Below are 14490 nucleotides of genomic sequence, written 5' to 3' on the forward strand. Positions count from 1 at the left end.
AAATACGTTGAAATTCAACTCAAATTTCACAGGCAAATGAAATTAAAAAAGGGCTCATCCGATGGCTATCGTCCATCCCAGCATCGGACGGCTGAGAATCGCTGCCACAGGCAGTGGGCCCCGCAGCCCACCTTCCCCAACGAAACCCATTACCCTTGACGGCAAGGCACAGCTACCAGCCAGTCCACCGCGTCCCTCGCACTCTCGCAGACATCCCGCGTTCACCGCCACTGTTTCTCTCTCTAAACCCCACCGCTCAAAGACTCCACACACTCTCTCCTCCTCTCCTCCGATTCTCCCGCAGATTTCCAAGTAGTCTTCGTTTTTCTTCGCTCTCTCGATTTCTCGAGCTAAATCCTTTCACTACCTATCGATTGATCTAATTTTCTTGATATCTTCCCTCAGATCCGCTTCAATCTCGCAGCCGTTCAGTTTCTGAACAAAAGCGTCCGATGATCTCTCTAGATCGGGAGTGTTCCTGAGCACCATGAGCTGATCCAGTGTTATCTGCACTTGAAACCCTGGGTTTCGGATTTGATCTCGATGAAGTCGCTTCCCTTCCTGATTCTGTACTTCGCCGCGATCGCCGCCGGAGATAACTCCACCTTCAGCCCCCGCGACTACATTCTCCTCGACTGCGGAGCGTCCGGCCAGAGCAAAGATCAAGATGGCCGGACTTGGGACGGCGACACCGGATCCAAATACGCTCCGCTGTGGCTGAACAGCGCCGGCTCTCAGGCGTCGAACCAGGACTCATCCGTTCCTCAGTATCCATACCTCACGGCTCGTGTCTTCACATCGCCTCTCACCTACTCCTTCCCCCTCGGCGCCGGCCGTAAGTACGTTCGGCTCTACTTCTACCCATCTAACTACTCCAACCACGCGGCCGCAGATGGCATCTTCTCCGTCACCGCCGGACCCATCACTCTCCTCCACAATTTCTCCGCTTATCAAACCGTCGCAGCGCTCAACTACGCTTACCTGATTCGGGAGTTTTCAGTCAATGTGTCTTCTACTGGTCTCAACCTCACCTTCACGCCATCGAAGAACTACTCCAACTCCTATGCTTTCATCAACGGTATAGAGATTGCTTCCATGCCGGATTTATTTTCTGCAACTACTCCTCTGCTGGTTACAGGCGGAACACCACTTCAGTACCCGATTCCAGACGATTGGGCAATGGAAACTGTTTATCGGCTAAATGTGGGCGGGCAGGCGATATCCCCAGCTGGAGATTCTGGTTTGTATAGATCTTGGGCAGATGATTCATTATACATCTATGGAGCTGCGTATGGAGTAACCTACTCCGCCGATCCAAATGTGACTATTCAGTACTCGACCAGTTTGCCGGAGTATATAGCTCCGACGGATGTTTATTCGACGGCGAGATCGATGGGTCCTGATCCCACCGTGAGCAAGAACTACAATCTGACATGGATTCTGAGCGTTGATGCCGGGTTCTTCTACCTCGTCAGGCTTCATTTCTGCGAGATACAGTACCCCATCACCAAGATTAATCAGAGAGTTTTTGATATCTATCTATCCAATCAGACAGCGCAGGAACAAGCAGATGTGATTGCATGGAGCGGTGGGATTGGTAACCCTGTGTATAGGGATTATGTCGTCCCTACCTCAGGATCAGGGATAATGGATTTATGGGTAGCTCTCCATCCTGATCTCCGAACCAAGGCCGAATACTCCGATGCGATATTGAATGGAATGGAGGTTTTTAAGTTGCAGAACAGTGATAACAATCTCGCCGGGCCAAACCCTGACTTTTTACCACAGACAGATTATGAACCCGGGAAGATTTTAAAGAATCAGAACTCCAATTCTAAAAAAACTCCGATGATTGTCGGTGGGGTAGTTGGCGTCGCCGCCATTATCGCCCTTGCAATCCTGTTGCTTGTTATTTATAAAAGAAAGAAGAAGGGGAAGAAAGCGAAGGATGCTGGCACAAGTGATGGACCTTCTGGTTGGCTCCCTCTTTCACTGTATGAAAACTCGAATTCTGCTGCTTCGGCGAAGACGAACACGACGGGGAGCTACGCCTCGTCGTTACCGTCGAACCTCTGCCGCCATTTCTCCTTCGCCGAGATCGAATCTGCCACCAATAAGTTCGACGAAACCCGTCTGCTCGGAGTTGGTGGATTCGGGAAGGTATATCGCGGCGAGTTTGATGACGGCACGAAGGTGGCGATCAAGCGAGGAAATCCAATGTCGGAGCAAGGCGTTCATGAATTCCAAACCGAGATCGAGATGCTCTCCAAGCTCCGCCACCGCCACCTCGTCTCCCTGATCGGATACTGCGAGGAGAACAGGGAGATGATCCTCGTATACGACTACATGGCTCACGGAACCCTCCGCGAGCATCTCTACAAAACTCAGAAGCCACCATTGCCATGGAAGCAGCGGCTCGAGATCTGCATCGGCGCTGCGAGAGGACTGCACTACCTCCACACCGGAGCCAAGCACACCATCATTCACCGCGACGTCAAGACGACCAACATTCTCCTGGACGAGAAATGGGTGGCCAAGGTCTCCGATTTCGGGCTGTCGAAAACCGGCCCGACCGTCGACAACACTCACGTCAGCACGGTGGTGAAGGGGAGCTTCGGCTACCTCGACCCCGAATACTACCGGCGGCAGCAGCTGACGGAGAAATCCGACGTCTACTCCTTCGGCGTCGTGCTGTTCGAGGTCATCTGCGCGCGGCCTGCCCTGAATTCTTCCCTCCCGAAGGAGCAGGTCAGCCTGGCGGAATGGGCTTTGCATTGCCAGAAGAAGGGGATGCTGGACCACATCATCGATCCGTATCTGAAGGGGAAGATTGCGCCGCAGTGCTTCAAGAAGTTTGCGGAGACGGCGGAGAAGTGCGTGTCGGATCAGGGAATCGATCGGCCGGCGACCGGAGATGTGCTGTGGAATCTGGAGTTTGCTCTGCAGCTGCAGGAGAGCGCGGAGGAGAGCGGGGTGTTTATGGTGGATGAAAGCTTGGAGGTCGTGGATGGGGGGAAGAAGGATGTGGATGATCCGTCCATGGAGTCGAGGACGACGACGATGACGACGAGCTCGACGATGAGCATGGGTGGCCGGAGTATTGTGAGTGAGGACTCAGATGGGCTCACCCCCAGTGCGGTTTTCTCTCAGATTATGAACCCCAAGGGACGGTGAGGCCTGCCGGGGCTGCATGCACTAGAGGTTCTTACCTTCATCTCTGAATATTTAGTTTTGAGAATGCGCCGAACAAATTCTAGTTTTAAGATGCCATTACTGATTTTGGTGGCTTTGGAGATTGTTGTAGTTGTGACTTGGGAGGCTGTTTTATGATGGCCAATATTTTTAGGGGATAATTACATTTTGAGCACAATAAATATTGTTATTTACAAATCAAGCGCAGACGCATTTACACGAGTGCCACTATCAAATCATTGTCAATTCGATAAAAATGAAAACTAAAGGTTGGGGACCTTTGATATTTGAGTGGGAATTTGAAAAATGGATGAAAGAGATTGCTTGATTTGTAAACAGCAATGTTTTGGGTGCCCTGTATGTAATTGCCCCTGATTTTATTAGGGCGGTCTTGCCTCGTGTTCTGCTTGTTCAAAATTGATTGTGTTCAAAATTGGCTCGTATTTGAAAGTGCTAGTGAACATTATGTTCGTGTTCTGCTCGAGTTAAATATTCTCATTCATGTTCTCTTTGAAATTGGCTTCCTTAAATTAATTATAAAAATAGATGTAGTGTTAGAATTGAATTTGCATCACTTATGTGCAGTAGAAAATGAATAATTACATATTCACATGAAATATTATGATTTAAATTTAAATATAAGTTTTTTTATTTATTATTTTGAGTTTAAACGAGTTGAACGTAACAATTGATTGGTTTACTTAATAATGAATGATTCGAACATGAGCTATTTAACGAGCCAAATACGGGCTGTTAGAGAACAAGAAACTTTTTAGAAAACGTAATTTTACTAAAAGGGTTTGTTTTGGTAGTTGTGATTATTAGAAGAATGCATATAAAATTTAGTTGTTAGATATTTAAATAGATAAGAATTAAGTGGAATGTATTTAAATCTTTTTTATATTACATTAAAAAAATTATTATTATTAATTTTTATAACTAATACATATATTTATGCATAAAATTTTGACATGAGCTATATGAATATAAATATGAAAGTTTAGTTGTTAGACAGGGTTATAAATATAATTATGAGTAGGTATTAAATATGCAAATTTAGCATAATAATTGGTGCATGCATATTAATTTTTCCATAATGCTTTGGGTTAAATGAATATTGATATTATTGATTTTTGAACATTAAAGAACAAAGATAAGACATGAATCCATGACAAGCGCACGTTGGGATTATTCAATGGCATTCATATATAAATATAAAGAGCAATGTTAATGGCCAGAGCTTAGTTCAGCATGTCATTTTACTATTCTGTACTTTTACTTCAGTAATGCTTAGGGCCCCTTTAAGGCAGCTTATTTGGTACGGTGACATTTTAAAAACGCATTTGATCTGTTTGGATAAACTACGTTTTGATAGCTTATGCGTTTTCAAAACGCAGAAAACAACGCCTATCTAGGTGTGGTGGGAGCTTATTGACAATGACCTGACTTTTTCAAAAAAATAAAAATTTGTAATAACCACCGCACCTAGCTTATCAGCAGTTATTCAATAAGCTACAGTTGCCGCAAACAAACCTTTAGAGAGAGAAATATCGAGCGTCCGTTTAACTCTAAAAACTAATTGAAAAACAAATACAAAATTTACATATATCACACCTAAAATTTTATATTCACATTTATAACACTGATTTCATAAACCAATGCATGAAAAATTATATTCCACTTTTAAAAAACAAATAAAAGTAGTATTTTTTTTTTTTATTTGATATTAAAATCTTCAGTGCTACATATGCAAATATGAAAGTTTAGGTGTTAGATATGTAAATACATCCAAGTTCCAGCACAAAACTAAGCCATAAAATCAAACCAAACTGTCTTCCTAACCACCGCAAGACAGCAATGGAAATGACATGGTTAACATATAGCGCTCAGAGAATTGGTAAAGAGTTACCCTAAACCCTAAACAAAAAAAAATCAAAGGAAAAAAGAAAGGAAGATTTACATGCATACCACTTAATTCGTATGTATTTACATATATAACACCTAAACGTCAAAATAGTAGTACTCTTGATGTAGATTTGGGTGGTAGAGATGTTCGAAAATGAAGTTCAGGAGTTGGACATGTAAATATATAGGAATTGCGTGGTATGTATGTAAATGCCCTTACAGAGAGAGAATCAGTTGGAGCAATGGGCTGATTCTGCAAAAGCGAGAATTTTTTTGTGCAATTCGGGTTTGTTGGCACCCACGAGTTTGTCAATTTGATTTCCATCGCGGAAGAAGAAGAAGGTTGGGGTGGCGTGTATATCCATTGAAGTACAGAGATCCTGTGTTCATATAACCATTCCATCAGTTTGAGATGCAAGCATAATAAAATGACATGTTAAAATTGAATTTTAGGGGTCGAGAGTCATGTAAATCTTATCTATTGTTATTTTTAAATATATTTATGAATGATTAGGACATCGGGTCGAATCCCGGTTCAACCTCTCTTATTACCCAGGTTCAATATCCAGTTCGGTTTTCAATTTTATATATCTCATACCTAAACTTTCCTATTTACTCGTAGAATACTTCACCCATGCATGGAACGATGAGTTTGACTATTAAAAAGTGATGATTAATGCTATTTTTGATGTGATACGAAAGAATGGAGTTGTATGCACGAAAAAATGAAAGTTTTGGTATGAGAAACGTAAATGCATAAGAATTGCATGCTATGTACGTAAATGCCCCTTTTTTAAACTAGCCAACTCAAAAGGCTATCGAACAAGGCTGGACTCAAGCTTCACTTGTTAGCTCATTAAGTTTAGTTTATGAGTCATTTATCAAAACCAAACCGAAACAAGCTCACAAGTTGGCTCAACTTAGTTATACTAAAAGTGGAGCCTAGGCTCAGCTCTCTCTCTCTCTCTCTGTTCTTAGGGCAAAAGGGATACATAATTAGGGGTAATTGTAAGGGCCTAATTAAAAAATAAAAATAAAAAAGAAAATAAAATACGGCAAAAAATAGATATGAAAGAATAATTGATCCACATGATTATGACATGTATTAATAAAAAATCAAGGAAAGCAGGGATATTTACCGGTAAATCGTCAACGTCTACGCTGAGGAAAAATAGTTGAGGATACTGGAGAGAAAGTTCAGCGAAGAAGGGAATTATCACTCTACAAGGACCACACCAAGCTGCGCTGAAATTCACGACAACCTGCGTTCATTACAATTCTGTCGTTAAAATGTAAATATAGAAATATGACGGATATTATGTGCAAATGATTGCCATCTGTCTATGAAAATAAAGCCAATCAATTTGAGCATTTTATGAAACGGCCTGTTCAATCTTTTGCATATGTTGTGTTTTATTAGGAATCCAAACAATTCTCAATATCATAATGGAATAAGATCACGAGATTCGAGAAAATCGAAACAATAAATTTTACGTGAAAATACCTGAGAAAGGTAAAAAACAACGGAGCCACGCCACCACAAATTTCACCATGAATTTCAGAAAGTATTACAAAGGATTTACATAAGTTTCTTCTCCGCATTCACATGAAGAGAATTACAGTGCACCACTCCACTCTTCGTAATGATCCGACGCAGAAACACAAGTCGAAATACAACATAATCCTTGTCACCAACACTTCTTAACTTCACCCGGATTTTGTTGATGAATAAACAGAAAGAGTTTCGCTCCGCGCCTACACATACGCTGCCCGAAATCATGACATAAATAACAGTTCTCGTGAAAACTGCTCGTCGCCTAGGTGCCCGGATTTGGGCGCCTGGACTCCCAGTTCTCTGGAAGTAGGTGCCCCAGTGCCATAAGTAGGTGCCTAAGCGCCCAGTTTGGGGGCCCGAGACTTCCACCTTCTCAGTCTAGGAACACTCAATGGGCGCTTTTAAGCTCCCATAGCCCGACACTTTGGCACCGGGTGCACTGACTGCGTCTAAGTGAGCCTGCTCATGGGTGCTACATACAATCAGACTCCGCAACTAACAATCTCTCACTTGGAGTTGATAGCACGAAATCTAGTCATTTGTACCTGCACCTCCATCTGAATTGCCTTTAAAATCACGTACCATGGTGTGACTCACACCCGGTCTCAACCTTCATGAAACCCAACTAAAGCCAAACACAACTTCAGTTTCTCAACAATTATCACCTTCGTCAACACATCCACTGGATTATCAACTATACATATCTTTTACAGAAATAATTGTTCATCTTCTAGAAGAGATCGAATGAAATGGTACCTGAGCTGGATTTGTTTCATCATGACATGAAAAACAACGTTCTTAGCAAAATGAATTGCACTCATACTGTCACTGTAGAGTTTTTCAATCTCATGCTCCTTGCCAAATTCTGTCATGAAGTTCTGTAGTCAAATCATCTCCTTGCTAACATCAATAATAACAACATATTCGGCCTTCGTAATAGAAAGTGCAACGATCTTCTGCAAACTGGAAACCCAACTCACCGCTGTGTTCCCCAATGTGAAGATATACCCCGTTGTACTTCTCCTACTATCCAGATCTCCTGTCAGATTTGAATCTACGAATCCCTGTAGACTGATTCTAGTATTTTCATAACAAAGTGTCATGTCGATTGTTCCTCTCAAATACCTGATAATCCACTATACTACCTCCCAATGATGTCTGCCTAGATTGTTTATGTACCTGTTGACTATTATTGTATATGTAATATCTGGTATGGTACAAATCATCGCGTACATCAAACTTGATCCCCACAAAACACAACTGATTCGTCACAGTGTTAAAATTATTGAGATGCTTTATCACTGGACTGTCATCCGCCTTCTTTATGTTAAATAATTTTTTCATCAGAAAAACTTTATTAGAAACAAAAAGTTTTTAACTTTATTAGAAACAAAAAGTTTTTGATACATCTTGGTCAATACCGCCATGAGATACACTATAGTTTTCTCATTCACAATGTTGAACGCGACAAATGAGAATAATGTTAACTTCATCAAGCCCATTGTCGTTCGATCCAACACTTGTCATTCCTCCATAAACATAGACTCAGGCTTCTTTGTGATTCCTTATAGTGATAAGTACAATTTTTTTGATACAACAAATTCTCCACCTGCATTTTCCAAAAGCGAAGTTCATCCCATTGAATTTTTCCATCTTGAACCTTGCTTCTTCGACCATTGCTCCCACTTGAATCGAATTTTGTTCTGATACCAATTTTGTTGGAAATCCTCCAAACAATTCTCAATGTCAAAACGAAATAGGATCCCAGGATTCGAGAAAATCGGAACAATAAATTTAAACCAGAAGCGCAATAAAAAAACTTAGAAAAGAACACAATTATTTTACGTGGAAAAACCTGAGAACGGGAAAAAACTACGAAGCCACACCACCACAAATTTCACTATAAATTTCAAAGAGTTTTACAAATGATTCACACAAGTTTAGTCTCCACACTCACAAGAACTTACAGTGCACCACATCACACTCTTTTTATTGATCTGACACTAAAACGCACGTCGAAAAACACCAGAATCCTTCTCACCAACACTTCTCATCTTTACCTGAATTTTGTTGATGAACAAACATAAATAGTTACGCTCCAAGCCCACACATACGCTGGCCAAAATCCTGACATAAATAACAGTTCTCGTGAAAACTGCATTGGGCCCCTAACGCCCGGATTTGGACGCCTGGACGCCCAGTTCTTAAAAGCGCCCCAGATCCAGAAGTGGGCGCTTAAGCGTCCACTTTGGGGGCCTAAGTGCCTAGTTTGGGTGCAGGACTTCTACCTTCTCGGTCTAGGAACACTCAATGGGCGCTTAAGCGTCCATAGCCTAACACCTTGGGCCCGAGTGCATTGACTGGGTGGAAGCCAACCTACCCGATACTCATGGGTGGTACAATCAGACTCCACAACTGACAGTGTTTCAAACTGCAAACACAATTTTGTTGGGGAATTGCTTTATTGCTGCTTTCTAAAAAAAATTGTGATGAGAAGCCGATTTTTGCAACCAGATCAATTAAAATGTGATTGATGTAAGAAAATTGTTGTTTGATTTTTAGAAAAAAATAAATATTTACAATTCTCAGTATTACTTTTTAGAAAGAAGTTTTTTTTACCACGACTTTACAAACACCTTTATAAAAAGCTTTAGCCGCCCTAAGCACATTCTTAGTCTCTTAATTCCTCAAATGATTGAAAATAATCACTTTGTCGATTATTTTTTGTCAGATTAGAGGAGTCAAATGATTATTTTGAATCACAATAGAAAGTCAAGAGCTTAAATTGGATAGTACACAAATCTTAGGTTTTTTAATATCTCACACCTAATCTTTCATATTAACATATATAACTTTTAGTATTGTAAATCTATGGAAAAAAATGTGTACTTCACTGTTAAAAAATGGAAATATTGCTATTTTTTAATGTGAGATTAAAGGTCCAGTAATATGTGTAAAAATGAAAGTTTTGGTGTGAATTATGTAAATACATTACAATTGTGTACTATGCATATAAATGCCCCCAAAAAGGGATAATTACATTTACATATACACCACTTGAAACATTGATATTAACAAATTAAGTAGCTAGGTGATTTTTTTGAACTACCAAACCGATGAATTTTCAAGTGCCGCGATCAAACTATTGAGAATTTGATAAAAATTAAAAATATGAATTGGGGTCTTAACATAAATTTTGATATTTCAATGAGAATTTTAAAAATGGATGAGAGAGGGCGGTTGATTTGAAAATAGCAATATTTTGGGTGGTCTGTATGTAATTTCCCCTTAAAACAAATAGTTTTGAGTAGACTAGCTAATAGCTGAGTAGCACGAACAAGTTAAAAATCTCAAAACTTACTATTTTGCCTTCTTTTTTCGCTTCAGAAATCTTCTCATCCCAGTCTTCTAGGCTGCGTACAATATGTGCATTTCCGTAGGTGAAACAAACATTAGAATCATCAGCCTTATCTCGACTCTACATGAACATAAAAAATCAGCCTTCAGCCCATCAATGACAAAATAAAAAAATAGAAATGTTAAATCATTCAAAATATCGAAAAAGACACATGCATACCTACCACATATATCTTATGCATTTACATGTCTAACACCTCAAGTTTAATATTTAGAATTATAGCACTTTGGTTCATAAACCAATGCAAGACAAATGTGCTTCTAAAAAGTTAGTAATGGCGGTATTTTTTACGTGATGTTAAAGCTAAGAGTATAATGTGTGTAAATATGAAAGTTTAGGTTCTACACAAGTAAATACATGAGAATTGTGTCGTATGTATGCAAATGCCCCTAAGCAAGATTATGTTTATCCAATATAATAGCACATAGAACAGATGGATGTAATCAATTATCAAATTGAAGTGTCAAGTGTAGGATAATAATTATGATAAATAGAAAAAAATTGTCAATAAAAATTTCGAGCTGCACATTTTTTTTTTCTTTGTGTGTTCAGAAAGTTCATCAAAGAAACAAACGAAAACAAAGAGAGAAAAAAAATATTAATCTCATTCCCATAACATTACCCTTACAGTTCAATATCACATAATACTAAATTCACATCCACTAGTAACAGGAATTATTGAATACAGTAGAAGATGATTCTATCTGTAATTATCTTTTAAAAAAAAAGTCATAGTTAAACATGAGCAAGTAGGCTCGCGAGCCGACCAACTAATCTACCACTAGTCATTTCAATGCATTTTTCAGTGACCTGCCACTACATCCTCTTCCCACCAATACCATCCGGTGAGCCCGTAAAAATTAAATTTTTAGTTCGAGCTTGAGATCATCATTCAAACTCGACTCGAGCTCAAGCTCACAAATTGATAGACGAGGCAAGATTGAACTTGGTATGGCTTGAGTTCAACTCATCTTGTTTACACTCCTAGTTACAAATTTTTGAAAATTTGAAACCTATGATTTTAAGGGTTCAGATTCCTAATTTAGAATTACAAAGCAGACAATAACTTCACAAAAATAACATATAAAGGATGCGAAATCATGGAGAAAAAAATCGTGAGACAAATTAAACAGATCGTAAATCATCAGAGAAAAAAAATGATGAGACAAAGTATTGCATAAACTATGCTATAGGGTACACGCTTTCACAGCTCTGAAACCCAGCGGTTAGAGAACACCTTATTACATCAGCTTAACTGATAACATAATGGTATTCTAATTTAAAATAGAAAGTTTCAGATACATACCACTCAATTCTTATGTATTTACTTAAATTTCAACTTTTGAATATATATACCACATTATCTATACATAAAAAGGTGTATTTTACATTTAAAAAGTTAAAATGGTGATATTTTTTATAGGATATGAAAGATTTGGGTGGTATAAATGTATAAGTTAAAGTTTATGTGTTAGATATGTAAATACAGAGGAATGGGTGGTATGTACGTAAATGCTCCTTTAAAACACAAAGAGACAAAATAAAGATGAGGTGCTATTGGTAATGCTAAGAGAATGCTAGAAGAAAAAATAAGCTGATAAAATCATGGATGGAGCAGGAGCACAGAAACATTTTTTAAGGCATAAACTATCTCATAAAGAATATATCTTATAAAGATTAAAAGCAGCTTACCCGTCCCAAGCAAATTCCCATTGGATGTTCAAAGCACTATCCTGTTAAGGTTTCCACTTCCCTGAAAAAAAATGATGTAAAAAAAACTTCAGAAGTGGTAAAAATAGGGAAATAGTTCAACCAGCCTAATAACATATAAGCAAATGGAAGCAAAAATTATCTCAAAAGTTGTAAGCTGGCATTACAAATTATTGTCTTTATAATTTACCTTATAGTGGCTACTGGTCTCACATGTCAATTGGAAAACCTTTTTTACGTGCCTCATCAGAGTCATCCACGTGTCAAGGAGCATTTGAAATTTGATTTGGCTAGTTTGCTATTACGAGCTTATCAAATTCACAATGTGACTCTATCCAACATCTATCCAAGCTGCTCCCGTGCCATGAACCACTAACTAGTTCCCAATCTCCTTAATCGACCAAATATTGGAAGACTTGCGTTATATTCCAAGCAATTTATGGTAGATCATATCGTGAAAGGGACATTGATAGATCAAATCTCAATATCCTTGTGTACACTCGACTGGGCTTGCTCCTTAAAGCCAAAAGATTTAGCCTTTTGTCATGCATGCCAACAACCACCGAAATTTATTCCACCCATTCTTAGGGAGTCATAAAGACGCCATGGGTACTCTGATCACACCGCCCCTCTCTAAGATAAATTATAGTCACCACACTCCACAAAATATCATTTATCATGCCTCACTAACATGGCTTGCCAATATCACCCTACATCATTGGCCATATCGCTGATGACTCAACATCACTTACAAATACATATCCCTTGGTTTATAGAGGTTACACAACTAAGACAAGAATGGAATTCACGGAATTTTTCCAATTCCCTTCCAAAAAAAAGTGTGAGCCTCGAAGTAGCGTGTTTTTTAATCTATTCTCAAATAAGGAAACTTCTATCCTCTTCCTTTAAAAAAAAACAGATGTGGCAAAGCTGAAACACTACCAAAAAAAAAAAACAAATCTCCATGTTATTTTCTCATCTCTCTCTATATGTTTGCTACTCTAGCTCTTGCCTCGAACAAACCTTTCATTAGGAAGTAAACTTCCTCGATGACCCTTTTATCTTCCACATTCTTGATTTTCCATCTTCCATGGTGAACCGTTTGGACTTTGGATTGAATCATGCTTATCAATCCACCAGACCATTTCCCATCTTTTACATCTCAAGTGCTTTTGTTGAGTACTCTTGATTAAAGCCGAAAATCGTGCACTTATTCTCACTAATTCCATCTTCTCGAAGAGTGTTAGGAATTGTCCCTCTTCATTGACTGCCAAAACTTACATTACAATGTCACAATTCCAGAAACTATCCCAAATCATATAGTTTCATATCTTGCCACACCAAACCCAACCATAAAAGTCGATTCTATCGCTCCTTCAACTTTGCCGCTGAATTTTGTTGCTTCTTTAACTTTATCAAAGAATGCCACCTATAAAGCTCATAACACATCGACTATATATGCTTCACTGGATCTAGCACAATGAGAAAATTGCCTTGCAGAGGAGCTCTGCTTCCACCATTTGTCTACTAGGTGAACGGCTCCTCCCTCTTGTTTCAAAATCCTAGAAAAGCTGCTATTGGTGAAGTTCAAAGCTAAATGAGCATTTTCTCCTTATCTCAAAGTTCCTAACATGATGCTCAACCCCATTCCAGTGGAAAAAAGAAGGCCATAATATCTAGTGTATTATGTTAGCAATAATATCTATTGATGGACAAACTGGTGTTAATATCGATCATTTTTTCCAAATGTTTGAGACCTTATTACCAAGTTTTCTTATCAAAATCATGACTGACCAACCAATCAGACAAGTTATATAGAAATAAGAGCTTTATGGGTGGCTAACAAATTGGTTCACAAAGTTGTACGAATATGACATTCAGTATGTTTCCCACTAAGCCAAAAAAGGCCATGTCATGATGAATTTTGTTGCTAACTCAACATTTGGTGAAGATCCCCAAGGCTACTTTTAAGTATGCAAAATACAAAAACTTGTATACAAAAAAGATTAGGAAGCTAGTCGGACCTTAACTACAGAAGCTAGAGGGCATTTAGGTGGATGAAGTTCTGGGATGAAGGAATGAAAAAAAATCTACCTGACCAATAGGACACTACATACACGGCGCTGCAATGTGCATCCATTTGGATCATGCATCCAATTATTTTATATCTGATAACAATATCTTCATTAAAAGTTTTTAAGGAATTTAATTTTACTGTTGATCCTGCTAGAAGGCCAATAAGTACTAGAGAATCTATTTCGACAAAACGGAAGCCACTCATTCAACCATGTTCTCACAAAGTTCACACCAACCGGATTAGGAACTTCTACCAATTACCAGTCCCTTGTTGATCACATTGTTGGGCAAGGATTGTGTTGGCCCTTTCTCTAACTTAAGCAGTTAAGAGCGATTCATATTGGAGTTGGTTAATGTGGAATTATGCTCATTATTATTTACATTATTCTATTTAGTACTTGCTATATTTTGTCATGGTATAAAAAGGGTAACTCCTTAATTATAGGTATTTATGTTTATTCCTTAATTATAGGAATTACTTAATTGTAGGAAGATTTCTTTCCTCCTTTTATCTCTTGTACTCGCCTATTTATAGGTGATTTATCTATGTATTCAGTAAGGAAAAAGGTTATTCTAAAATCACACTTAGCATCAGCAATTTCTTGAAGCTTTACTGGTAAATTTTGTATCTGTT

At 38.8% G+C, this 14490-nt stretch overlaps 2 protein-coding genes across 2 annotated transcripts in view; one reads left to right on the plus strand and one right to left on the minus strand.

Annotated features, from left to right (window-relative positions):
• Nucleotides 1-157: 157 nt before the first annotated feature.
• Nucleotides 158-3682, plus strand: LOC110031284 (receptor-like protein kinase FERONIA). Its single transcript, XM_020734407.1, has 2 exons — nt 158-312; nt 406-3682. Exon 2 carries the CDS (start codon nt 544-546, stop codon nt 3172-3174), a length of 2631 nt encoding a protein of 876 aa, XP_020590066.1. The 5' UTR covers nt 158-312; nt 406-543; the 3' UTR covers nt 3175-3682.
• A 1368-nt stretch (nt 3683-5050) lies between these two features.
• The window catches only part of LOC110031285 (thioredoxin H4-1-like), a 43296-nt gene continuing 33856 nt past the window's right edge, over nt 5051-14490 (minus strand). Inside the window, exons 2-5 of the mRNA XM_020734408.1 lie at nt 11763-11823; nt 10014-10130; nt 6237-6359; nt 5051-5477 (exon numbers count right to left, since the gene is read on the minus strand). Of these exons, the coding sequence (XP_020590067.1) occupies nt 5328-5477; nt 6237-6359; nt 10014-10130; nt 11763-11783 (411 nt within the window). The 5' untranslated portion in view covers nt 11784-11823 and the 3' untranslated portion in view covers nt 5051-5327. The remainder of the gene's footprint in view (nt 5478-6236; nt 6360-10013; nt 10131-11762; nt 11824-14490) is intronic.

Source organism: Phalaenopsis equestris, unplaced genomic scaffold (genome assembly GCF_001263595.1).
Source record: "Phalaenopsis equestris unplaced genomic scaffold, ASM126359v1 Scaffold000800, whole genome shotgun sequence".
NCBI lineage: Eukaryota > Viridiplantae > Streptophyta > Magnoliopsida > Asparagales > Orchidaceae > Phalaenopsis > Phalaenopsis equestris.

Coding starts and splice junctions, on each gene's coding strand:
- LOC110031284 (XM_020734407.1), top strand. CDS start 544: ATGAAGTCGCTTCCCTTCCTGATTCTGTACTTCGCCGCGATCGCCGCC.